The sequence below is a fragment of the Centroberyx affinis genome, unplaced genomic scaffold, assembly GCF_046629955.1.
Source record: "Centroberyx affinis isolate AG114_WGS23_722 - 3 ecotype Tasmania unplaced genomic scaffold, CSIRO-AGI_Caff_v1 ptg000655l_1, whole genome shotgun sequence".
Taxonomy (NCBI): Eukaryota; Metazoa; Chordata; class Actinopteri; order Beryciformes; family Berycidae; genus Centroberyx; species Centroberyx affinis.
The window spans coordinates 264,136-289,982 of record NW_027279281.1 but is presented as its reverse complement, the minus strand read 5'-3'; the positions used below and the strand labels follow the sequence as shown (position 1 = coordinate 289,982).

The window sequence follows — 25,847 nt, the reverse complement described above, 5'->3', positions numbered from 1 at the left end:
TTGTATCCTTGTGTAGAAACAGTTTGAGCTAGAAGTGAGGACATTTTTGCAAAGTGAGGACATTTTGGCCCGGTCCTCACTTCTTCAAGGGTTTAGGATTAGGCCTTGGGTTTAGGGTTATGATCAGAATTAGGATTAAGTTAAGGTAAGGGTTAAGGTTAGTATACTACATTTTTAGGCTGACATAAATCTTTATAAAGTGACATCAAACTGATGTAAATGATATGAGGATAGGGTCTTTTGAGGGGAAAACAGTGTAAATGAATGCTTTTCTGAAAATAGAATTGATTTTTGCTCATAGACTTATATTTAAATTTGACCTTTTTATTTGCCACTTCGTCCCTTGTTAAAGTTAAGGTTAAGGTTAGCTAAGGGTTAGGGAACGAGTGTAGTCAATGGAAGGTTCTCACAAGTATAGCAAGAAAACGTGTGTGTGTGTGTGTGTTTGTGTGCGTGTGTGTGTGTGTGCCAGGATGCCCTACAGCGCCAGGGGTGTAGCATTATCAAGGAACACTTTTAGCAGCACAGTAGCAACACAGTGAAAGAACTAGGCTAGCTTGTTTTAATAAAGTTTTGAATTATGCACAGCAATAAGCAGAGCCTGGACTTGAATATTTATGATGCGGGAGAGAGAGAGGGAGAGAGAGAGAGTAAAATCAGCAAGGCAGAGGCTAGACCTCTCTCTGTTTGCATGTTTGTGGCTTTGTGCATGTTTATGTGTGTGAGAAAAAGTGAATAATGAGTAGGAGTGTGTGTGTGTGTGTGTGTGTGTGTGTGTGTGTGTGTGTGTGTGTGTGTGTGTGTGTGTGTGTGTGTGTGTGTGCCTGGTGATGAGAAAGAATAAGTCAAAAGTAAGGAATGAGTAGGAGTGTTGGAGAGAGAGAGAGAGAATACATGAGGAGCATGTGTCTGTGTGTTTGTGAGTGCAATATAGTTTAACCACTTTTAGACTGACATAAATCTTTATTACCTAAAATTCATAGTAAATATCAGAATAAATAAATAACATAAATTAGTAGTATAAATAAGTAGTATCAAACCGATGTAAGTTATATGAGGATAGGAAAAAAAAAACATATATTAATGCTTTACTGAAAGTGTAATTGATTTTTGTTAATGTTGGTGACAGTTTTCCTTATGATGATCACCAACTGGGGGTCAATAGTTTACCAGGCTTTTTATTTACCAATACATCACTGATTATAAGTTATCCTACATCTGCTTCTCACTCTGCTGAGTTGAACTGAACTGAACTGAACTGAAGTTGGACCCCAACACGAAGCTGAGCCCATTCCTGTTGTGCAGAATGACCTTTTAACCTTTTCACAGAGAGAGACAGAACTGCTGCTAGCACAGATAAAAAAGCTTTGCACTGCAAAAACTCCAGTCGTCCTGCCCAGTTAAATAAGTTCTAGCAGGTAAATTAATTAACACTGCCGCTGATGAAGCAAGTAATAAATAAAACCGAATTCCTCTGTGCAGATAAATTAACATGAAATCAAACAAATAAACTGCTGAATGAAAACATTGTTTAGGAATTGTGTAGTGCGGAGAGCCAATCAGGACCAAGTTCAGTTTGATTTGTTTGAGTTAGGAGTTAGACAAGGATGGATTTTTGAACTTTAAACACTAAAACAAAAGTTTAAAATTTTAAAGGTCCCATATTATGAAAAACACGTTTTTCCTTGCCCATACACATATACTTTAGTCATCCCTCAACCTAACAACCCTCAGAATGTGAGAAGTGAATGCCTCTGCATTGTTGCCCTAGCCTCCTTCCCGGGAACACATGCCAGAAAACGAGCCGTTTTGATTTGGCTCCCCTTGTGACGTCCCAAGGGGAGCAATTTGCATACGCCGACCTCCAAGGTGGATAACCACTGCCACTCCCCTCTGCTCTCTGTGTGCTGTCGGCCGCCATTGTTTTCCTTCGCTACTACAGCTTAGCAGATGTCAAAAGCTAACACTCTACACTACAGGGGGCCGAGCCAGAACTTTGTTTGGGACCCCCGTACCTCCCACACTGTAATAAAGGTTCCAAGTATACAAATGGTGTTAAAAGAGTTTCAATATTTGCAGTAGTTGAATTGCAAACAGTAATGGACTATGGAACACAAATATGACATTAACAAGTAAGAAATAAACAATGCGCTGGGCGTTCAACAAAGGTGGGGCGCACTACTCAGGAGGAGGGAGGTTGTTCCTCTCTCCCAATACAGCGGGTGCGTTCCATTTCCTCATCTCCTCGTCTCCTCGCCTCACGTCTCACGCCAGTTAAAGTAAGGAGGAGAAGGAGGAGAAGAAGCGAGGAGAAGAGGAAGCGAGTGAACCATGTCCTGTCAGTTGGAAAGTCCTCACATGCGCCACATTGAAGTGACATTTGAAGTGTGGCGTTTGAGGCTCCTCGCACACAGTATCTCGTTCCCCTCCAAGGATGACAGCAGTTTTATCCACATAGAAACGTTTCACTAAGTTAACATTAATGATGCGTAATTTATCTCTGTCCGACCCTAATGAGCCACATCCTCATGGAGGCAGAACACCTAAAAAAAAATGTCTTAAGCTGACGTGTCTTCTGTGCTTTACCGTCGCACTTTTATATCTTTCCGACTTGGGTTAGGCAATGATCATGTAGCTCACAGCTCACAGCAATGAAGCAAAGTTTTGTTTTTTTTAACAATATTTTTATTGGGTTTTTTTTTTTCAATTATGACAAACAGTACATATTAAAAAAAAAAATAAATAAATAAATAAAAAAAAAAATATATATATATATAATAAAATAAAATTAAAATGGTCAGTCTTGGCAGCAAATACAGTATACCATCAAATGAATAGGCAGGTAAATAAAAACATGGTAATTAAAACAGAGGTGAAGATACAGATGTTACCGTAATTATAATGTACAGAAATCTTGAAGATCACATGGGCTACTCCACTTTATAGTCTTATTCCAGATGCCCCGCCCCCACCCCAATCTTTGGCTTTATTGAAATGAAGCAAAGTTTTACTCTTTTTTTTATTCCCCTAACTGACCATAGATCTAGCTGTAAGAACATAATGTGCAACATAGACAATGAAATGCTGTTAATGAGGTTTAGTGGGAATTTATTCTCAGCAAAGAGAAACTCCATGGCAACACACACACAAACACAATTCATAAAAAAGACATCAAGGCTACTTACAACTGTGGATTTTATCTGTCATTTTTCATACATGTTTCTGACGGTATGGAGCTGGGTTTAGCCTACAGGCTACAGGCACATGAATAATCTTCAGTCTTTATTTCCGCATTGAGGAAACACCTGAGTATCCCCTGACCATGCCTCATTGGAGGACGGAGGTGAGGAGACAGGAAGGATGTTATTCCCCTTTACAGTCTCTGCCATTAACTAGACTGGACTCCAGAGTCTTTGTAGCACGAGCAGAACTCTTTTCCTCTTCACTTTCATTCAACTTATGACTTCAGTTTCAATTTCATCCAACTCATGGAGGCAGAGGCCTACGCTGCTGTCCGTCTATCTGAGCTCCTGGTTCATCACCCTCTGTTTCCCTCTCTCTTTCTCTCTCTCTCTGTCCATTCCCACATGCAGCAGCTTGGGCTGAGGAGACGAGCTCTTTGTTCTTTGTCTGGTCAGTCAGGAGCTCAATGCTGACGTTTTCCTCTTGGCCTTGACCTGTACATCAGACAATAACAAGTGAGGACACACACACAGAAATTATATTTATAAAATGTTTCAAACTAGGAAAAGCAAATACCTTGTTGTTTGCTTGGGCAACAGCGCTGACAAGCGAATGCTGCTAGAGCTGCTAGAGCTGCTGCCACAACTCCAAAGAGACCAAACTGTTCATGTTCTCTCTGCTCTGGATCCTCTGGTAGATCTGGGGCAGTTCCCATTTTCCCTGGAAAATAAAGCACAAGTATCCTGATCACACAGGATGTGTTTTTAGCAGCAGAGGTCGACCTTTTCTTGTTGTCAATGTGAGTGAAGCTTTTTGTGCACTGATTTTGTGTTGCTTGGAGTCTTGCGGTTTTCCACTTTTGGCGCCTTTTTTGGAAGAGCTCCTTGAGCGCCCCAAGTTGAAAAAAAAAAGAATTCAACTTCAAACAATGAGGCACCTACATCACCACTGAACTGTGAAAGGCCTTGTAGCAACAAAGACAATGTCCAGTGAATGTGATCAACTTGTAAGAAAGGAAAACATGTCTTTTGGGAATATTTTGGATTTAGCTAAAATGAAAAAGGTGAGACAGCCAACTTGAAGCTGTGAAGAGTTCTGAGATTAATCTCAGAATCTATTGACCTGTGAGAATAAAGTCAGAACTCTGCCACAGAAGGATCTGGCTCTTAGAAGTCAAATAAATTTGACTGAAGCTAAGTATTATGTTCAGACAATATTTAATGTTTTAGATCATTTGTTGTCTTTAGTTGTTCATTACAGGTTTGGCTCAACCGGCCACAATAGATAACTGTGTATGTTTATTTCAATGTTAAATAATGTTTGTAAAAAATCTGCCATATAGTTATTTTAAAAACAGAAGTTCAAAGTGTCCTTCACTGATTGAAGAATATAAACAGGGAGGTCAGTTCAGGTATTCGGGTCACCAGCTGTTGTTGGACAGCAGCACTGTAAATTCATACCTTTACATGAATTTATATCAGTATACATTAAAATAAGGTATACCGCCCAGTCCTAGTGGTAACAGTCCCCTCCTGCAGTAGTTTTTCTTTTAACTAAAGAAGCTGCTGAAATCTAATGAGGAAAGTTCTGCTGAGTTCTACTGAGTTCTACTCACCAGTGACACTGAGCGAACATACACTGAAGTTCCCTCCATAATCAGTGAACACGTCACACAGGTACGTTCCTGAGTCGTTAGTCCTGAGTCTGGACAGATGGAGCCTTATGGTTCCTTCTCTGAGTCTGTGTTCGTCACATCGCACTCGTCCTGCAAACTGCTCATGTTGAGATTCTGGTTCTTCAACACCGTTTTCTAAATAATATAAAGTATTTTCTTCAGTAGGAGACACCAGTGAACAAAGGATGCCAAGTGAGGAGAGAGACATGTTGGGTTTGGGTGGGAAGATCCATTCCATCGTCACGTTCCCGTTCTCCTCTGCCTGATAGGAGGTCTGCTTCACATTCACAATGAATGTTCCTGAGGGAGAGAGAGAGGAAAGTGAGGAACAGAGAGACTGAGAGTGTTTACATGCTCACCAATACTCTGATATTAACCTGATTAAGGAAACACTCTGTCTATATAGGTTTTGTTGGAGAGTTTTAGTGTCCATGATGGTCTAAATGCTGTTCCAGAGGCTTTTCCACCTGACAAGCCGAACCCAACGTCTACAGTTCAGTGTCAGTGTCTCTGGTGCCACCTTGTGGTGTCATCATGTTGACTTCATCTATCTACATATCTGTCTAGAGACACAACTAGAAGATTAACTTAATTGATCCTGAAGAGGAAATTGGGTCGTTACAGAAACAAAGAATAGAGGTGTAGGTTGGAGACAAGGAGTAAAAAAAGAGTAAAAAGGTGCTAAAGTGTAGAAAGGAAAATGTAATTCATGATATCAGTAATAAATACAATGAAATTAAAGCAATAATTGTCATCATGATACTAATAAGGAGTTTCTACTTGCTAAAGAGAATTCTGGCTATATTGCTATTGGCAGAGAGAAAGACAAAGAGGCTGTGAAGGTAATGAAGTGAGAAAATCTGTTAGTGAGGCTGAAAATATGTTTATATTTCTGGATAATGAATTGAAGGTGGAAGCTGACCGCAGACACAGGATGTGAGGAAGAGCAGCAGCAGGATCCAGATCATCTTCTCCCTGTGAGAGCAGAGGACAGAGGGGGAGGAGTCACAAACTCATCTTGAGGGCTGGCCTGGTGAGACTGATAACACCTTATCAACCCTGTCTATCACCTAGCAACCACCTAGTAACACTCAAGAAACTAATAATGATTACCTAGCAGCAGGTAGCCTACCTAACAACCACCTACATCCCAACAACCCCTGTCTATCACCTAGCAACCATCTAGTAACACCCTAGCAACCCCTGTCTATCACCTAGCAGCCACCTAGTAACATCATATTGATTCAACCACTAAGTCAACTACTACTTCTACCTTTTTCTGCTACTGCAATTTTTTTTTTTTTTGTAACCTTTATTTATTCAGGGGGAGTTTCACTGAGAGCAATGCTCTCTTTTTCAGGAACGCCCTGATCACATTCACATACACATTCACACCTGGAAGCTGACCAGTACAACCACAGTCTGATCTGCTGCCACTGAGCAGCTCCACTGGAGCGTTTGGGGTTCACGGCCTTGCTCAAGGGCACCTCAGTGGTGGTAATGAGGGAGGGAATAGCGCTGCTTTTCACTTCCCCACCAAGATTTATCCTGCCGGTCCGGGGGATTGAACCGACGACCTTCCGGTCACAAGCTCTAGACTAATACAATGACTAGTACAACTACGAGTACTAATTCTACTATTACCACGTCTCCTACTACTACTACAAATACAGCCATGAACTCATTCATCCCTTCAGCCATCACTCAGTTACATGGAGATCATGAAGCCTGGAGCCATAAAAAGCTCTTTAATGTCGACCTACTACTGGAGTAGGAACAATATTCACTTTAACTCTGAGACTGCTTACATTCTTTTGCTTGTATTTATTTTTGATCATTACCACTCTTAAATCTAATGATGTTATTCTGCAGTTAAAAATTATGCTACATTATGTTATATTGTAGGCTATATACTTTATAGCATGTAGGCCTACTTTATCTTGAAATGTACGTGTCACTTGATGGTGTCTCGCTTTACTAATCCGTGCGAATGGATTTCCACATCATTTGTTGTTGTTTTGTTACTCTGCTAGTTTTTGATGATTGTGTTGAAAATGTCACCACTTCTTCACTGTAGAGCTTCACACCTCCAGCTCGCAGCGCTCCTCATTCTGGGCCAAAGCGGTAATCCCCAACAGTCTAAAAAGCGATTAAAACACAATAACCCAATCCAGCTATCCACTGCCTGGAATTTGCGTAGGCCCACATTGCGGTATTAGATAGCCTATGTTACTTTAACTGGCGTGAGTTTATGGCAACCGTTGATGCTGCGTTCATGGGACGTTCTGTAAATACCAACCGTCACATCAACCTCGTACTGGTAGTTATAAGCAGGATCTGGGAATGTTTGGTAGACTGTGATAACTCCCATCCAGCATCACAAATTGTGTGTGTGTGTGTGTGTGTGTGTGTATGTGTGTGTGTGTGTGTGTGTGTATAGCTGCAAATCCATCGATATTGGCGGTCTAGTATTAAGGTATGAAAAAAACCCATTAGTCTATCAGTTATATTCACACTAATAGCCTACAACCCAGCATAAAAGCGAGAGCTGTTAATGGTTTTAAATTCATAATACAAATGATGTGGGTGTTCCAGCGAGTAAAACACAAAAGAAGCTTTCAAGCTGAAGCAACAAAGCCACGTTTCCTGCTTCTTCCGACAGACTTGAACGCAGCAGAAGACTTCTTATAGGACGCTGAAGAGGGTGAGCGATGCTAAACAGTTTCAGTTACATTGACTTATAGGCCTAACTGAAATGGCTGTTATATAAAGACACGTGGGACTAAGTGTCGCTGTGTTTTAATCGCTCTGAACAGCAGTCTAAATGTCTCTAAATGTGAATTGAAACTTAAAACTTAATTACACTTATTGAAACTTAAATAGAAATTAGATTGTATTCCAACATGACTCTACTTTAGTGAAGAGCTGACATACAAGTACACACCATTAATAAAGTTGTTGAAATATTCTTTCCTGTAAATAGAAGCCATGTTTTTATTTCAGATTCCAGTAAACTCTAATAAACACACAGTAGAGAACAGCTTGGATAAAAGTATGCACAATGTCCAGCAGGTGGTGCTATAATCACACACACATACACACATACACACACACACACATACACACATGCTGTATGAATAAAGTTTATTATTAGTACCTCATCAGTATTTGGTCAAAGTGATAAACTAGCAGCCATAGGTCACTGCATAAGTCACTCAGGGGATTTAGTGACTAGCGAGTACAACAAGGGGCGGGGGCATGTCATATTGTGTACCAGGGTGTGGATTTTTTTCAAAGCAGAGAACACGATCAAGTGTCCGCCCTGCTTCTCTACAGCAGTCTTGTGTTAAGTCGTATGTATTAAGAACAAGACTCCCGGGGCGATTTGTTTCAGAATAAGAGCGTATTTCTAGAAATCTCAAATGTTGACGAAAAAAAAACGTATTTTTGGCCAAAAAACAAATAATTAAGCAATAAAATGCAACTGTACAATCTGTACAATGTTTTTCCATGATAACATTGTTGTAATAATTTAGTTGAGGGTTCCCCTCTACATTTAAACATAGATTTGGCATTTTTGGACTATACAGGCTACACAGATTAAACACTACACAGGTCACCTTTCATTGTAAGTGCACAAGTTCTATGTCAAAACACTCCTACAGACCTGTACTTTCACTACACACTAACATTTAGGCCCAAGCTGTTTAAAAAAAGTCATGGCAGGCCCTCAAAGAGCCATACTAACACTGTGACATTTGTAGAATAAAGTATCTAAGACACACATTCGAAACACACACAATATTCTCAAGTCTTTTTCACACTGTAAATTTTTTATTTTACTGGTTTCAACAGCAGGTATGACAAAAATGAAAACAATTATATAATATAAATAAATGTGACAAATTAGATATGAAATATATACATAAATAATACATAAAAAAATATAATAATTATAGTAGCAAAGTGGCAAAGTAGCAAAAAAAAAGTGTAATGTTTTTTGGACCTGGTTGAACACATCAGCTCCTTGACAATATTCTCCTAGAGCAGAAACACAATATTCTTTTAGGTAGTTTGTCCAAGAGTAATGAGTTTACATACATCCACTGTGTGATCACAGAAGTAACTTTGGGACATCGCCCAACTCTATTAGGCAGGCTGCTCTGGTTTACGAGCATTTCATCTATTTCATTCTCAACAACAGGCAGATGAAGCTGTATTGCCTGGCTGTCCCACACTATCCCTTTATTTTCCATGAAGAAAATCCCTTGGGGCAATATCTAATAGTTGTATGTGCTAGATAAGCTTGCAAATTTAATGGGATCCAAGTCTCTACTCTGCGAAGCTTTCAAACATTTAAAATGATACCAGTTTCCACATAGATCACATGCAATCATTGCTTCCTTGGGGTCATTTGAGGTTTGGCAGTCTGACCCACTCATCACCTACTCGCTTTCTTGCATGTGTTTTGCCTACTCGTTGTTTAATGGGAATAACACAGGTATTATCAATGAAAGTGTCTGTAGTACAGGAAAATGCATGACTAATGTATTCATTATCTGTGTACGAATTGTTGCTGATGTCAAGATATGCAATGTCATTGGACACGCACTTGTAAGTGGATCTGCAGCAGTATTAAAGATGTTATGGGTATCTTGACATGCTGTTATCTCTGCATCTCCACTTTTTTGTAGCAGATTAGCCACAGATTAGAATTTGTCCTGTTACATGGCAAGGCTTTATTCTACAAATGTCACAGTAATACAGTAGCCTATGGCTGACTTTGAAGGCCTGCCATGACTTTTCTTAAACAGCTTGAGCCTAAATGTTAGTGTGTGGTGAAAGAAAAGGTCTGTAGGAGGGTTTTGACATAGAACTTGTGCACTTACAATGAAAGGTGACCTGTGCAGTGTGTAGCCTATGTAGTCCACAAATGCCAAATCTCTCTTTAACTGTAGAGGGGATTTTCAACTAAATTTTAATTTAGTTATACAGATCTAACCAGATCTAACACAGCAAGAACCCAATCAAGCATATTAATGAGCATTTGCTCATAAATATGGTTGTTTGGGTCCAGGGGTGTTGGAGGGTGAACACCTGACTGACTGCTATTTGAAATTGATCATGACAAACTTGTCTTCAATGTATTGCATGTGAGAGGCATGGAGAGAAAATGCAACAGGAAAAGGTGATTAAAATCAACTATTTTTACCCTCAACAGTAACATGCAATAATTTCAAAGATTTTACTGAGTTAGTTCATATAATATCAAATCACTTTATCTAACACTAACCTGTGGATGGCATGTCTGGGTATACAGATATGCAGAACAGAGAAATAACTTTTTTCCATAGTTGATAGGCTGATAGTATACCAACAAGCAATACGTGTGTTTTGCCTGAAAATAGCATTTCAACATCTGTACTACCGTCTAAAACCTTTAGCTTGGTGCCTGTTTGGTTTCAGACTGCCTTGTGACTTGCTTTGAACACAGAAGAGGTAAGAAAACAAGAAGCAAGCTTAGCCTGCGTGCATATCAAAATGAAGCTGAGAAGTTTATTTAAAAATTGTACTTGACAAAAAAAATCGACAAAACTATTTTGACTGTACAAGTAGCCCAATATTTTATATTATTATTATTTTATTTTATATTTTAAGTAGGCCTTATGTTCGCCTGGCTCTGTGTAAAGAACGGTTAGCAGTCAAATATTCCAAGGCCTTAGTAAATTAATACAAGCTTAAATAAATGATTGTGAACAAGACAACATATGAATCTCCAGTTAATTCAAAGTATTAGGCCTACATTTGCAAGATACACCTTTGTTTGCTCGTCGTACCAAGCTGTCTCCCCCCGCAGCAGACCAGTGCAGACACTACTGAGCAGACTCAAGTTTACCTCAGGAGAGTAAGACAGGCACAGATTCAATTGTGGAGTACATGCGCCGTCTAGTGGAGAACTGCTGCATTACACGGGAGGCAGCGCTGTACGGGAGGCAGGATTGTACGACGCGTGTGTTTACACTGGGGAGGCAGGCATGTACGGGGGGGCAGTCCTGCGCGGAACACCTGCAGTTCGCACACGCACAAGTTCGCTCCTCAGGCTGCCTGTAGCCTACGGACTACTGCATGTTCTCCACTATTCACCTGAAGGTAAGAGACACTTTCCTGGTCTCAGTTCACTGTGGACCTTTACCTTTCGGTAGATAAATGAAGGAATCGGGTTTTTATTGTCGGGGTCCTGGAGAGAAAACCAACGGATGATCTATCTGCTAAAGTAAGGCAAGGCAAGTTTATTTAGCACATTTCAGCAACAAGGCAATTCAAAGTGCTTTACATAGCCTAAAACATTAAAAGCATCGAGACAAAGTGAAAAGGATAAAATTAATATAAAAGAACAAGCAAAATGCATTGCATTGAAAGAATCAAAACAAGTAAAATAGAAAGATATTTTTACCCCCCTAAAGGAAACACAGAATCAAGCCGTGATACTTCTTGGTATTAAGAAGTCACTCACACACTGGTGACACTGTCATCCAGTATACAATTAGGCAATAAGTGTGCCTTACCTCTTCAAAGATAATCACAACTTAAAAGACATTTTGTCGGCCTCACCTGACAAAAATATGTATAGCGCTATAACTTTTGGGAGAGTGAACTCCCTCAATTCTTCTTTTCAAAAGGAAATCAATTTAGATCATGAAGGATTCTTAGAAGGAGCATTTCCGGTGGTCTTACCCCGCCGCATAGGCAGGCCCCACAGCCCTTATAGGACTTGTCAAATGTTCCTTTAGAACAATACACTGATCAGCTAAGGAATTACAATTATAAACTTCAAGCAGTCATTCAATTCCCAATATAGGTTTGTGGATCCCATCAGAGCGGAGAAACTACTCACCGGAGTTCCTCTCAACTCCTGTTGGGATCCTGTTCGTGACGCCAACTGATGAATAATTTTGTAAAATAAAACCCATTAACTAATAACAATAAAATAAATTTCATTAAGAATAGAAAACAAAAATAGGCTAAAATAGAATAAGACAGGTATAAAATACAATTCAATTCCAGGAGGCATTAAAAAGGTTTTAAAAAGTCTTAAGTTTGGCTTTCTGAAACGTTCAGCCTGGTGTTGCAAGTGATGTGTAGAGTTGTACAGTGAAAACGAAAAAGAGTGACTAAAGGATTAGAGAGCTAGTCTTGGTTTGCTGGTGTGTGTGTGTATGTGTGTGTGTGTGTGAGAGAGAGACAGAGAGGGAGGGAGAGAGAGAGAGAATAATTATTGCACTATAAGGCCTTAGCTCTCTTGCCATCCAAACAGTGAGGTTTTTTTTTACGCCTGCTATGAATCTAAATCGGTGAAGTTGTAAAATTCTTCCATTATTGTCAGACTATATGATATAGAATATAAAACATTAGTATATTTATCAATATGAAGGACATTCCGGCTGGCGGTTTTTAAACAGCACCCCCTGGTTTGGAGGATATAAGCAATCCCAACCACCAACCCCGTGTGTGTCCTTGTTTTCATGTACAATCACTAATGTATTTTGGGCTCAGCTGGTCGACTGATTTGTGTCAACAGGTGTTGGTTTTTGTTTGCTTAAGGAAAATATTCAGAATTCCTTATTAATGTAATTATTATACTAGCAAAATTCTGTTTTCTTCCCTCTTCTTCTCCACCAGGATCGACCAATGGGATGGCAGGATGGAAAGCTGTGGCAGGCTACTCATCATTTGTCTGTGCTGTCAGGCCATTGGTGAGTAGCTACAGTTTTCTTCCTCAAATGATGAAAGATTATTTATTTGTAGATGCAAAGCAGCTCATGGACCTTTAGCTCCCTCACCTCCTCACAGTTAGCCTGTGTGCCCCCTAGTGGCTGTTAGGAGGCAGAGCAACGTCTCCAAACACTGAGCAGGATCCTTCACTCTGCTCTCTGCAGCACTGCTGAACTGTGGAGCTGCTGCACATCTGATGACGCTGTCACAGATCACTGTGACAGATAATGTTGCAGTGTTTTTCACAGAGTATTTTGGTGGATGAAAAGATCTCTTGACTTGTTGATTTTCTGATTTCTCCCTTCTGCTCTCTTCCCCTTCTCTCTGTCTTTCTTGCTCTTCAGCTGCTGCAGCCCAGTGTCCATTTACTGTCAGTGTAACTCAGAGCATCTACCAGGCAGAGGAGCAGTGTAAGGTCACTCTGACATGGCTCTACCCAGCCACGGCCGACATGTCTCTTCACACACTGTACATTGAGCTTCTGTACGTCAAACCGGAACCGTGGAGGAAGATTTTCCGTGTGGAAAACGGCGTGGAGGAAAAACTCTTTCCAGACGAGCAGTACAGGGGGCGAGTGTGGTGCGATGCAGAACTCGCCAGGAAGGGACGGATTGAATGCCAGTTCTCTGAACTCAGGCTCAACGACACAGGAACTTATCACTGTGTTGTAGGTGTTGGAAGGGACGAGCACTTTAAAACATGTGACCTCAATGTTACTGGTAAGCTGACATTACTAGCTTCTTTGTTATTTTGTTAGAATTCACTTTTGAATATATATTATATACACACTCTGGTATGATTTCTCCATGCAGCTGCAAAACAACTGAAAACACCAGAAGGTCCAGAGCAGAGAGAACCTGGACGGTTTGGTCGCATCGGAGTTGGAGCAGCAGCTCTAGTAGCTTTAGTAGCTCTAACAGCTCTAACAGCTCTAATAGCTCGAAAAGCTCAAAAAGATCAAAAAGCTTGTCGAGCCCATTGCCCAGAAGAACAAGGTAGGCCTATATTTGCTTTTCCTAATTTCTTTTAACATTTTTAACATTTTATAAATATATTTTGTGTGCGTGTGTGTCAGTGTGCCATGCTCGTTCCTCACTTGTTTTTGTCTCATGTGCAGATCAAGAGGAAAACGTCACCATTGATCTCCTTCCTGTCCAGCAAAGTAATGAAGAAACTGTCTCTTCACCCCAAGCTGCTCCAAGTGTGAATGGACATTGGGGAAATTAAGCTGGGTGTCCCCCCTTGACTCTGCACTGAAAAATGTACTGTGGGACTAACCCTAAGCCCTTGGCTTCTCGGCAGAGCATTCCTTGCCCCCAACCTGTGGCTGAATCAGTCTCACAACTCTCTCTGTCACCCGTCCTATAGGTAGATCAGGCGCTTTGCCTCGGGCCCCACCAATCAAATCAGTTTAAAAAAATATTGGAATTTAGTTGAATGAAGAGAAAATCTCCATATGAACAAGCCCAGATCCTTTACAGGCACACATGATGCACTGAAGCACTGCCACACGGTTATCTGTTACATGACCTAATTCCACTAACGTTACTTAAATACCACAAGGTAAAAACATTACCTACCGTTAAAGTTTGTAGAACAACAGAAGAAGAGTTATCAGGTTACTGTTTACATCCCGTTACACAGGAATTGTGGAATTTTAATATTCTTTTCCTACGTTTCTATTTACAAGATGCTGCAGCACGCTGCACATGCTGAGATGACACTGAGACTTAAAAGCCACGCCCCCTCAACCATGATTTGTGGTTTTCAATGTCATCGCCCCCTCTGCACAGGATCTGGATACCAACACTAGTTGTTTTGCAGCTGAACTGACTCCAGTCTTGCTGACATTAGTTCAGTAGCTTCAACAGGATTTAAAACGTTAACAGCATGAGAAGGAGACAAAAATCTCAGCAGCAGCAGCAGACAAGACAGTCAAACTGTCCAAACTGAAAACTGAAGGAGACTCCTCAGTCAGAGCAGCTGCACTGTGGATCAACCTGCGAAAGAAATCAGATCTGACACCTCAGTGTCTTCTGTTGAAGCACTTTTAAAGATGCACTTTTATACGACTGCCTTTTCTGAAATGTTTTGATGTTTTTATTGCTGCTTTCTATTGCTCTTCTCTGTTTTATCATTTGGCATGTCTGCTTTTTGAATGTATATTTTATTATTTTACTTTCCTTCTTAATGTATTGTATTTAGAAAAGTGCTTTAATAAAGTGTATTATTATTATGATTATTATCATTATGGGTATTATTATCATTATTATTATTAGCTACGCTGACAGTTATGACTATGAATATATTTGGTACTCAGTCTGTAGCTATAGCATAGGAAAGACTGGAGGTATTTGCACTCGCTCTCTCTCTCCAAATGCTTCGAAAGCTTTATTGGTATGACTGTTACGATACAATGTTGCCAAAGCAGTACAGTAGTTATACATTGTCAAGTACATATATGATTAAAATGCAAAAACAAACTACAAAAAAATATATATAAAACAGAATATTACAATATACAGTCAACTTGAGAATTATTCATGAAAATTAGCAAAAATGGCTGTAAAAAACCTAACAACACATTCAAACATATGGGGGCATCCGTACACTTTTATTTTGACACAATAATTTTACAAACAGAAAAAGTTTTATTGAGTAAAACATTTTTCGGCAAAATATAGGTTTCAAAGTATTTGGCACCCTTACGATTAAAATTAGGCGAAGCTTCTCCTGGAGAGGAGAGCAGCGCCGAGCCTCTTCCTGTAAAGTCTGACAGGCTTGGAGAACTCAGCTGGAGCGATCTGGGACCGTTCCTCCATGCAGAACATTTCAAGATCCTTCATATTCTTGGGTCTGAGCTTGTGGATCGCCCTCTTCAGCTCAGACCAAAGGTTTGGGATAGTAGGGATCAGGTCTGGAGACTGAGATGGACATGCTGTGATTCATGTCCTGCTCTCGGTAAAGACTGCAGAAACTCACCTCACACCACAGGAGATGGGCTGCAGCCTAACTGAACAAAAGTAAGACAAGAACCAAGCTGTGTGGATATCAACATGTCACTCAGAGGAAATAGCATTTAACTTGTTTAGTAAAAACAATTGTTGAAATTACTGTGAACAAGACAAAATACGAATCTTCACGTAATCCAAAACATTGCAAGACAGCTTAGTTTGGTTTCAGTATCAAGCTGTCTCCCTGCCCAACTACTGAGAACTGAGCAGTTTGCTTCAGGAGGAAAGGCACAGATTCAACTGTGGAGTCGATCCGCCATCTAGTGGAGAAAAGTTTTATTACATGGGAACAGTGTTGTTCGGGGGACAGCACTGCGTGGCACACAGGCACACGGCCCGTGCTCGTGCTGCTCTTGTCTGCTCTTGAAAAAGTACTCAAATCCTTTACTTAAGTAAAACCAGCAACACCATACTGGAAAAGTACATTAAAGTAAAACTCATTAAAAGTAAAAGTTCTGTGTTCAAATGTTTACATCAGTAAAAGTATAGAAGTATTAGCAGTAAAATGAACTGAAATATGAAAAGTAAAAGTCCTCATTCTTTCAGAGAGTTAAATTATTGAAGCATGAACCTGTAAGAAGTATTTTAATGTTGTCGGTCTAACTGCTCCATATCATATACTGTTGGGGAGTTTAAACTCTAACAATGCATCAAATCAAGAATCTACTCATTATAATGGAGGGATGTATGAACAGGTCCATGAGGATTTGAACCTGTCACAGGGTGAGGAGGGAGGTAAATGACGTCACTCCTTACACTATAAATCCATTTTGAAGAAACGTTACCTGAAATTCATCATTCAGTATTTCAGAACCAGAGAATTTCTCCTCAGAAACAGAACGACTGTGTGAGCCGCGGTCTGGAGAAGAGTTAAAGCTTCATTAGAAACCTGGAATGAGCTTTACTTTTAGAAAAACAGTCATTTGGTCAGAATGGTGGAATGACATTCACAGCATATAAAATTGAAGTAATTTATTTTACTAAAAGCATATAAAATGAAATATGATAAAAAAAAAATATATAATAGCACACATTTAAAAAGTTTACAAAATGGAAAAGTGCATAATAAGGAAGTGCAATATTTGCATGAGTTCAAAAGTGATTAAACAACAAATGAAAAAAACCCCCACAAGATTAAAAGTGGGAAATCAAAAACAATATTAAAAGCATGTCAGTAAAGATGACATGCGTGCTTGATTGGCACACAGTTCCTTATCCACAGACTGACTCAGTGCAAGTCAACACATCTCAACTGTTCAGTTAGCATGTTGACCAGGTGGCTCCCTGCTCATATCTACATACTGCACAGAACATATTACATAGGTAACATGTTAGCATGATGCCACATTGTACATGAACACAGGATGACACACTGACTGACAGACAGATATATCAGCTCAGTGCTTAAGGCTTTAGATGAAGGATCTGCAGGCAGGGCCGGCTCTACACTACAGGGGGCCGAGGCAGAACTTTGTTTGGGACCCCCGTACCCCCCACACTGTCATAAAGGCTCCAAGTATACAAATGGTGTTAAAAGAGTTTCAGTATTTGCAGTAATATTTAAAATAATAATATTTCAGTAATTTCAAACAGTATTGTAAAGACATGACACACTGAGGGAGAAATGAATAACAGCACACTGAACAAAACAGCTTAAGGTAACATAATGGAACATAAATACGACATTACAGTAACATGTAAGATGAAACCTCAACACTGTTGGCGCACTACACAGCTGAATACTCAGCGTATAGGGAAAGCCTCTGGCTAAGATTTTGTCCAGTATCACAAACCAAAAACCAATGATAGCAAAATACAACAAAGTGCTAAAATAAGAAAGGCAAGTACATCACTGTATTCACAAAGCTTCCTAGTACTAAGAGTCCTAGAGGGGAAATTTTAAGTACAAATTTTTGAAACTATGTTTTCTAAGAATTTCCCCTTAAAAGTAAGATTAAATCCAAGTAGAGATAAAAGCTATTCAAGAAGCATCTCAGCCCTTAAGAGAGCTCCTAAGGTGAAAAACTGTTCAGAGTAGAGAGAGGAGGACTTTAGGAGGCTGAGGAGTTTCTTAAGCAGAGGAGAGAAAATGGCTGAAAGACACAAAGGAGAAATGTTCTCCAATCGCTGAATGACGTGACTCAGTTAAACTCTACAGACTAGTTTGTGCAGGATGATGTTTGTGGTTGATCTCGTTACAGATGTGCTCCCATTTAACAAAGCAGTGCTATTATTAACTACAGCCTCAGCGATTTGGAAATTGTAATAGTTTATATTGTGATTTTGATTTCTTTTCGATTAATTGTTCAGCTCTGCATTAGACACAGAACATGTCATTGTCAGTGCACTGACTTAGGAGCTTTCTTAAGGGCTAAGATGCTTCTTAAATAGCTTTTATCTTTACTAGGATTTAATCTTACATTTAAGGGGAAATTCTTAGATTTTCACTGCTAGGACCAACTCTTAGTACTAGGAAGCTTTGTGTACTAGGAAGCTTCTCCTCTCTCACTCTCCACCAATCACAAGCAGTGTAACATTATACTGGATCATTTCTGCAATGTCCCTTCGCACATGCAGCAGCTTGGGCTGACGAGACGAGCTCTTTGTTCTTTGTCTGGTCTGTCAGGAGCCAAATGTCAACGTTTTTCCTCTTGCCCTTGACCTGTACCTGAGACAAGAACAAGTGAGGATCACACACACACACGAAATCTATTCATAAAATGTTTAAAACCAGGAAAAGCAAATACCTTGTTGTTTGCTTGGGCAACAGTGTTGATGAGTGAATGCCACAGCTACAAATACAGCTACTAGAACTGCTAGAGCTGCTGCCACAACTCCGATGAGACCAAACCATCCAAGTTCTCTCTGCTCTGGATCCTCCTGCTCTGAATAAAACACAAGTCAGTATCCTGATCACACAGGATATATTTTAGCAGCAGAGGACAGCCTTTTCTGGTTTTCAATGTGAGTGAAGCTTTTTGTGCGCTGTTTTTGTGTTGCTTGGAGTCTTGCAGTTTTCTACTTTTGGCGCCTTTCTTGAAAGAGCTCACTGAGCACCCCAAGTTGAAAAGAACCCTTCAACTTCAGCCAATGAAGCACCTACATTACCGTTGTTTTGTCTCTATTGTCCTCTTGGATCAATGGAGAGGTGGGATTTCTGCAGTGACTCTTGAAGTCAGGCTTGGGTGATATTTCGGTAATAAGGTATATCTTGATATTTCGGCTAGTATGTCAATTTTATTATGAAACTGGCAAATTAAAGCTGCTGTGTTGAGCTGATATAATGCAGTGCACGGCTCGCCACACTAGAGGACAGAGGTCAGTCAAGTGTAGCGCAGCAGCAGCCGCTGATCAGTGAAAGGCCAAGTAGCACCAAAGAAAATGTCCAGTGAATGAGATCAACCTGTAAAAAAGGAAAATATGTCTGTCTGCGTTTGGGAATATTTGGGATTTATCCCAAATGACAAAAGTGAGACAGACAACTTGGATGAAGCTGTGTGAACCGAATGAGGAAGTTTGAGTTCTGAGATGAATGTCAGAATTTTAATCATAGAAGTTCAAAGTGTCCTTTACTGATAAAAAACAGGTGGGTCAATTCAGGTATTCTGGACACCAGCTATTGTCGGACAGTTGTGCTTTGGACATATTTATTTTCAACCTGGGCTTTATTTTTTTTTTTTTTTGCTGTGTAAGGCGGGACTTCCCATCTAAACAAACCAAACTCAGGTGAAACTGAGCGTGCTCATCTTTCATCTTTTCATCTTTCATCAGTTAGGAGCTACTTTTCATTCACAAATAAAATGTATATCGGTAGGTTACCAGCCCTACTGGTAACCCCATCCTGCAATAGTACTACAGTGGTAACCATGGCAACAGTCCTATCCTGCAGTAGTTTTCCCTTTAACTAAAGATGTTGCTTAAATGAATCTAGTGAGGAAAGTTCTACTGAGTCAACTTACCAGTGACGGTGAGCGAACAGTCACTGAAGTTCCCTCCATAACCAGTGGACACTTCACACAGGTACGTTCCTGAGTCGTTAGTCCTGAGTCTGGACAGATGAAGTGGGATGTGTCCTTCTCTGAGTCTGTGTTCATCACATCGCACTCGTCCTGCAAACTGCTCATGTTGAGATTCCGGGTCTTCAACACCGTTATGTAAATAATATAAAGTATTTTCTTCAGTTGGAGACACCAGTGCACAATGGATGTAAAGTGATGAGAGAGACATGTCAGGTTTGGGTGGGAAGATCCATTCCATCGTCACGTTCCCGTTCTCCTCTGCCTGATAGGAGATCTGCTTCACATTCACAATGAATGTTCCTGTGGGAGAGAGAGAGGAAAGTGAGGAACAGAGAGACTGAGAGTGTTTACATGCTCACCAATACTCTGATATTAACCTGATTAAGGAAACACTCTGTCTATATAGGTTTTGTTGGAGAGTTTTAGTGTCCATGATGGTCTAAATGCTGTTTCAGAGGCTTTTCACCTGACAAGAAGAAAACTCTGGAGGAAACATCAGAATATTGACAGTAATTAAAAGGACAATGAAGTGAGAAAATCTGTTAGTCTAGCCAGCACCATAGCTCCTGCATCACATCGCTAGCTTGCCTGGGAAGCTAAGCAGGTTTGGCTGTGGTTAGTCCTTGGATGGGAGACCACCTGGTGCTGGAAGTGGTGTTGGAGGACCAGTAGGAGGTGCTCTTCCCTCTGGTCTCATGAATAATATCCCCAATGCCCCAGGGCAGAGACAGGGACTCTGTCCTGTGAGTGAGCACCGTCCTTCGGATGAGACGTTAAACCGAGGTCCTGACTCTGTGGATCGATAAAGATCCCATCGGCACTCATCGCAAGAGTAGGGGTGTAACCCCGGTGCCCTGGCACAATTCCCAAACAGGCCTTCCTTCCATCATGGCCACCTAATCATCCCTCGTTACCTAATTGGCTCTTTCAGTCCTCTACTCTCCACTGAGATAACTGAGATAGCTGATGTGTGGTGAGCGTTCTGGCGCAAACTGGCTGCCGTGCATCACCCAGGTGGGTGCTACACATCGGTGGTGGATGAGTTGAGACCCCCCCCCCCCCCCCCTGAAAATATGAGGCTGAAAATATGTTTATATTTCTGGATAATGAATTGAAGGTGGAAGCTGACCGCAGACACAGGATGTGAGGAAGAGCAGCAGCAGGATCCAGATCATCTTCTCCCTGTGAGAGCAGAGGACAGAGGGGGAGGAGTCATGAACATGTGATGAAACCTAAGTCATCTCAGGCAGTAGAGCCTCTCAGATCCCTTCACACCTCCAGCCGTCCTGTGGACCGACAGCAGACACTGAGCCATGTGAGATATGAAGTCTGGGTCTGATTCACCTGCTGGAGCTGAGAGTGGAAGAATTACCGGCTCCCTGTACTTTATCCTGATTATTACACTGATACTTACCAAACATGTTTCATTTGACACCAAATATACATTATAAAAATATCAATAATGATAATGCTAATACACCAATTTTCGTGATCATTTTCCTGGTTCTCCTTGAAGGATTCCTGCTGGAATTTATTTAAATCATGCAGGAATTTTATGCAGGGTACAAAACAAACCCCTTAATTTATCCCTGAAATGTCCTTAATTTCTCATTACATAAACATTAATTATCCATTAAAAATAACATAGCTTTAAAAAAGTAAGGTTAGTATCATGGGTTTATAAGGGATTTATTCATGGATTGATTCACAGAGACACTAAATTAAGGGATTTTTTATGTCTTTCATGCAGGTTTACAGGGTTATTAAGAGGAAATTAATGGAAAAGTTCCTGTCTCCCAGAATTTTTCATTAAATTAAGGAGTCAAGATTAAGGGGAGTTTAATTACATGAACAAATGTGAAACAGAAATAACAGACAGAATGCCTCCACTTTCTTCACAGAACCTTCCCCCCAAAATATTAGGCGGAGAGCATGATTTATTTATTTATTTATTTATTTGTTTATTCAGGACAGGAGCGACATTCAAAATGGGTTGCTGAATGCTACAGCTCAACATCAAAATAGGATGAATATTTATTGAAATTAGAGTTAAAATTGGCACAGCAATAATTCCTCTGTGATGCTCCATGATGCATGGATAGATTACTGAACGGGCCGACCGGGCACAGGCCCAGGGGCCCAAGAGCTCAGGGGGCCCCTAAGCCAGAGCCTGATACATGATGATGATGTTACTAACTTTACATTTACTGCACTGCAGTCAAAGGGCTTAGTCATTTATATCAACACCAAAGCCCCAAACTTCCCTCTATAATAACCTGAACATTAGTTTTGAAGGTGTCAACATGGCTCTGTCACAGTGAGTGTTCCCCTCAGTTTATCTATAGCGCTTTAGCAGTAAAGCTCTGCATTATTGTCCAAAGGCCTCGTAATGTAAAGTCATGGTTTACAGAGACCCCAAAATGTTGTTTTCCACTCCTGATCTGTCAGTAGGGCCCACTGACTCATAATATACCATGCAGCTACTGTGTGGCCATCAGAGGTGGAATGTAACTAAGTATATTTACTCAAGTACTGTACTTAAGTACAATTTAGAGGTACTTGTACTTTACTTGAGTATTTCCATTTCAAACTACTTTATATTTCTACTCCACTACATTTCAGTGGGAAATATTTAACTTTTTACTCCACTACATTTATTTGACAGCTTTAGTTACTAGTTACTTTGCAGATTTAGATTATTAATACAAATTATAAATCAACTAATAAATTATGATATATTTTTATAGGTTAAGCTACCCAGCAGTATATAAAGTAATTAAAATTAGCTCCACTTTACCGGCTGCAACATTAAAGTGATGAACACATTAATGCATCAATAATTATAGTCCAATAACATGATATATATGATTCTGAAATGGGCCATTCGTGTCTCTTCTCTCAGGTGTCTTTCCACAGGCCCTGAAAACTGCAGTCATCAAGCCACTCTTAAAAAAGAACAACCTGGACACGTCACTAATGAACAATTATAGGCCCATATCAAACCTCCCGTTTTTAAGTAAAATCATTGAAAAAGCCGTTTTTCAACAGCTGAACAACTTCTTGGCACTAAACAACTGTTTTGATGTCTTCCAGTCAGGATTTCGACCACACCACAGCACTGAGACTGCCCTTGTTAAGGTCTTCAATGACATCCACTTAAACACAGACAGTGGCAGAATTTCAGTCTTAGTATTACTGGATCTCAGTGCTGCATTCGACACGGTCGACCACAACATATTACTGGACCGACTGGAAAACTGGGTGGGACTTTCCGGCACAGTGCTAAATTGGTTTGAATCCTATTTAAAGGATAGGGACTACTTTGTGTCTATAAGTAATTACACATCTGAGCGGACAAAAATGACATGCGGAGTTCCCCAAGGCTCCATTCTGGGGCCTCTTCTATTCAACATCTACATGCTTCCACTGGCTCAGATTATGGAAAACAACAAAATATGTTACCATAATTATGCAGACGACACACAAATTTACATAACCATATCACCAGGGGACTATAATCCCATACAAACGCTGAGTAAGTGCATTGAACAAATCAATGACTGGATGTGTTAGAATTTTCTTCAATTAAACAAAGATAAAACTGAAGTAATTGTTTTTGGAGCCAAGGAAAAATGATTAAAAGTCAGTGCACAGCTTCAATCGGTAATGTTAAAAACCACAAACCAAGCCAGAAATCTTGGAGTAGTCATGGACTCAGACTTGAATTTCAACAGCCACATTAAGACAATTACTAAGTCAGCCTACTATCACCTTAAGAATATATCAAGGATTAAAGGACTTATGTCTCAGCAGGATTTGGAAAAACTTGTCCATGCATTTATCTTCAGTAGACTGGACTACTGTAACGGAGTCTTTACAGGTCTCCCTAAAAAATCGATCAGACAGCTGCAGCTGATTCAGAACGCTGCTGCTCGAATCCTCACTAAGACGAAGAAAGTGGATCACATCACTCCAGTTCTGAGGTCTTTACACTGGCTTCCTGTCTGTCAAAGAATTGATTTCAAAATACTACTGTTGGTTTATAAAGCACTGAATGGTTTAGGGCCAAAATACATTTCTGATCTTCTGCTATGTTATGAACCATCCAGACCTCTCAGGTCGTCTGGGACAGGTCTGCTTTCTGTCCCCAGAGTCAAAACTAAACATGGAGAAGCAGCGTTCAGTTTTTATGCTCCACATATCTGGAACAAACTCCCAGAAAACTGCAGGTCTGCTGCAACTCTCAGTTCTTTTAAATCAAGGCTGAAGACTTTCTGTTTGCCGCTGCCTTTTATGACATCAAATAACTATTCAACTCTCACACTGCACTGTAACCTTTATTCTTGTATTTTACTCCTGTCCTATTCTATTTTAGCCTATTTTTGGGGTTTTTTATTCTCTTAGCTCTTTAATGAACTTTATTTTTCTTGGTCTTTTATTTGAATTTTATCGTTTTCATTTTGTCTCGATGCTTTTAATGTTTTATGTAAAGCACTTTGAATTGCCTTGTTGCTGAAATGTGCTATATAAATAAACTTGCCTTGCCTTGCCTTGCCATAATGACTACTTTTACTTTTGCTACTTTAAGTATATTATGATGCTAATACTTTTGTACTTTGACTTAAGTATAAGGTTTTGAATTAAGCAATATTACACGAGAGGGTGTGCTTTAAGTATCACTGAAGTGCCAATAATGACGGTAAAGCACACCCTCGAGTGTAATATTGCGATTATACAACAGTTACCTATCTACTAAGATATCTGCTGAAAAAATGATTTTTCCATGGACAGATTTAGCTACTATGTCCGCGAACTTCACATGTATTTTTAAGCTAGTAGCGCCGTGTCACCGACTCATCGGCACAGCTGATGGAGGATGCAGAGCGTCTAGTAACATCAAGGCTGAACAGAGTTATATTTAAATATATTGTATAATAATATATGGCGGAGTAATATTTTTAGTGATGAGCCAGGTGTGCTGTCATGCGTTCTAAATGTCTAGTTGACCAATCAGATTGCTTGGTCGGAACTACCTGTTGTATAATGCAGGACTTGTACTTGTAACAAAGTATTTTTACACTGTGGTATTGCTACTTTTACTTAAGTCAAAGATCTGAATACTTCTTCTACCACTGGTGGCCATACAGATTTTGGGACATTGCAGGCAATCAGAGGCATTTTGCACTGTAAAATATGTTTTTTAGGCCTAGAATAATATGTGTTTGCAACTTGTTATTCCTTTGAAATTGTTTTCTCTCCCATAAGTGCAATAACAAAAAAAGATAATAGGCATAGCAATATTATACACGCAATGAGAGGCATTCAGTTGTTAGAAGTGACTTAAACATAACATGCTGTTGGCTTTGACTGTAAATTCTGAGCTGTAAATCCTGAGTTTAGATTCAGGTGATATTGTGTGACTGCCTCTGCGTTTACTACGAGCCTGTACTTGTTGCAAAAATGTCCTGTTGTGGTAGTGCGGGAGGTGGGGGCGGGGGTGGAGGTGGGGGGTGGGGCATGGCTTGCATTAGCTTGGATTGGTTGGCTGGTAATAAAACAATAGGCTGTTCACAATTTCAAGGAATTTCAACATCAACATTAAATATTCCTTTTTACATTGGATCATTAATTCAGCAGGATCCATATATACAGCCCTGCCAACCTGAGTCATGATCAAACATTCTAATTAAACAATAACAATTATCAGGAATAAATGGCCATTATATACAAAGAAACAAACCATACATTTACTAAACAGAAGTAATCATCCTTGAATGAATAAATAAATCAAACTTACTGCATTTTCACACAATCCAAACTAATAAGGAGGAACAAGTCTGTTTATCTACCAGAAGGCAAAAGTCCATATAAAGTTTTAACCTACATGAATGAGATGGCCAAGGAATGGATCAAGAAAGATTACCTTTAGGTGAATAATGTTTGTATTTCCAATAGATCCAATACATCCAGAAAAAACAGAATTTCTCCTACAGTCCATACAGGCAGCCGGTGGAGAAAGGAGCAGAGATACAGATCTGCAGCTGTGGGCAAAGCAACCTTTATACTAAAAAAAACCCCTGCTTACCAGGGTTTCATTCAGCCCATTTCCTGTTTTCAGTTATAGGAGCAATAGCGTTACTCCCCCTGATTTCCCTACTAACAGACATGCAGTTACATGCAGAC

General features: G+C 40.0%; 1 protein-coding gene and 1 long non-coding RNA gene across 4 annotated transcripts; one reads left to right on the top strand and one right to left on the bottom strand.

Moving 5' to 3' along the window:
* The first annotated feature begins 13,139 nt into the window (after nt 1-13,139).
* Nucleotides 13,140-13,835, top strand: LOC139643801 (uncharacterized). Its single transcript, XR_011695105.1, has 3 exons — nt 13,140-13,350; nt 13,444-13,626; nt 13,749-13,835. It is a non-coding gene; the product is annotated as an uncharacterized lncRNA (long non-coding RNA).
* Nucleotides 13,836-16,602: 2,767 nt separating this feature from the next.
* LOC139643805 (programmed cell death 1 ligand 1-like) lies at nt 16,603-25,700 on the bottom strand. Of its 3 annotated transcripts, none has more exons than XM_071519076.1 (5): nt 25,588-25,700; nt 20,794-20,846; nt 19,605-19,964; nt 18,393-18,530; nt 16,603-18,313 (listed from the first exon to the last, which is right to left on the bottom strand). In XM_071519076.1, exons 2-5 carry the CDS (start codon nt 20,837-20,839, stop codon nt 18,282-18,284), a joined length of 576 nt encoding a protein of 191 aa, XP_071375177.1. In that variant the 5' UTR covers nt 20,840-20,846; nt 25,588-25,700; the 3' UTR covers nt 16,603-18,281. The 3 variants fall into 3 exon arrangements, with proteins under 3 accessions (XP_071375177.1, XP_071375175.1, XP_071375176.1); XM_071519074.1 differs by having other exon boundaries at nt 18,393-18,525; XM_071519075.1 differs by lacking the exon at nt 25,588-25,700 and having other exon boundaries at nt 18,393-18,525; nt 20,794-21,105.
* Between the last annotated feature and the right edge of the window lie 147 nt (nt 25,701-25,847).

Excerpts from the sequence above, each read along its gene's own strand:
- LOC139643805 (XM_071519074.1), bottom strand. The coding sequence starts at position 20,839 with ATGATCTGGATCCTGCTGCTGCTCTTCCTCACATCCTGTGTCTGCG. Across the intron at positions 18,526-19,604 it reads CTGTTCGCTCACCGTCACTG|GAGGATCCAGAGCAGAGAGA; the intron begins GTAAGTTGACTC and ends TATTCAGAGCAG. Across the intron at positions 18,314-18,392 it reads TTGCCCAAGCAAACAACAAG|GTACAGGTCAAGGGCAAGAG; the intron begins GTATTTGCTTTT and ends TTCTTGTCTCAG.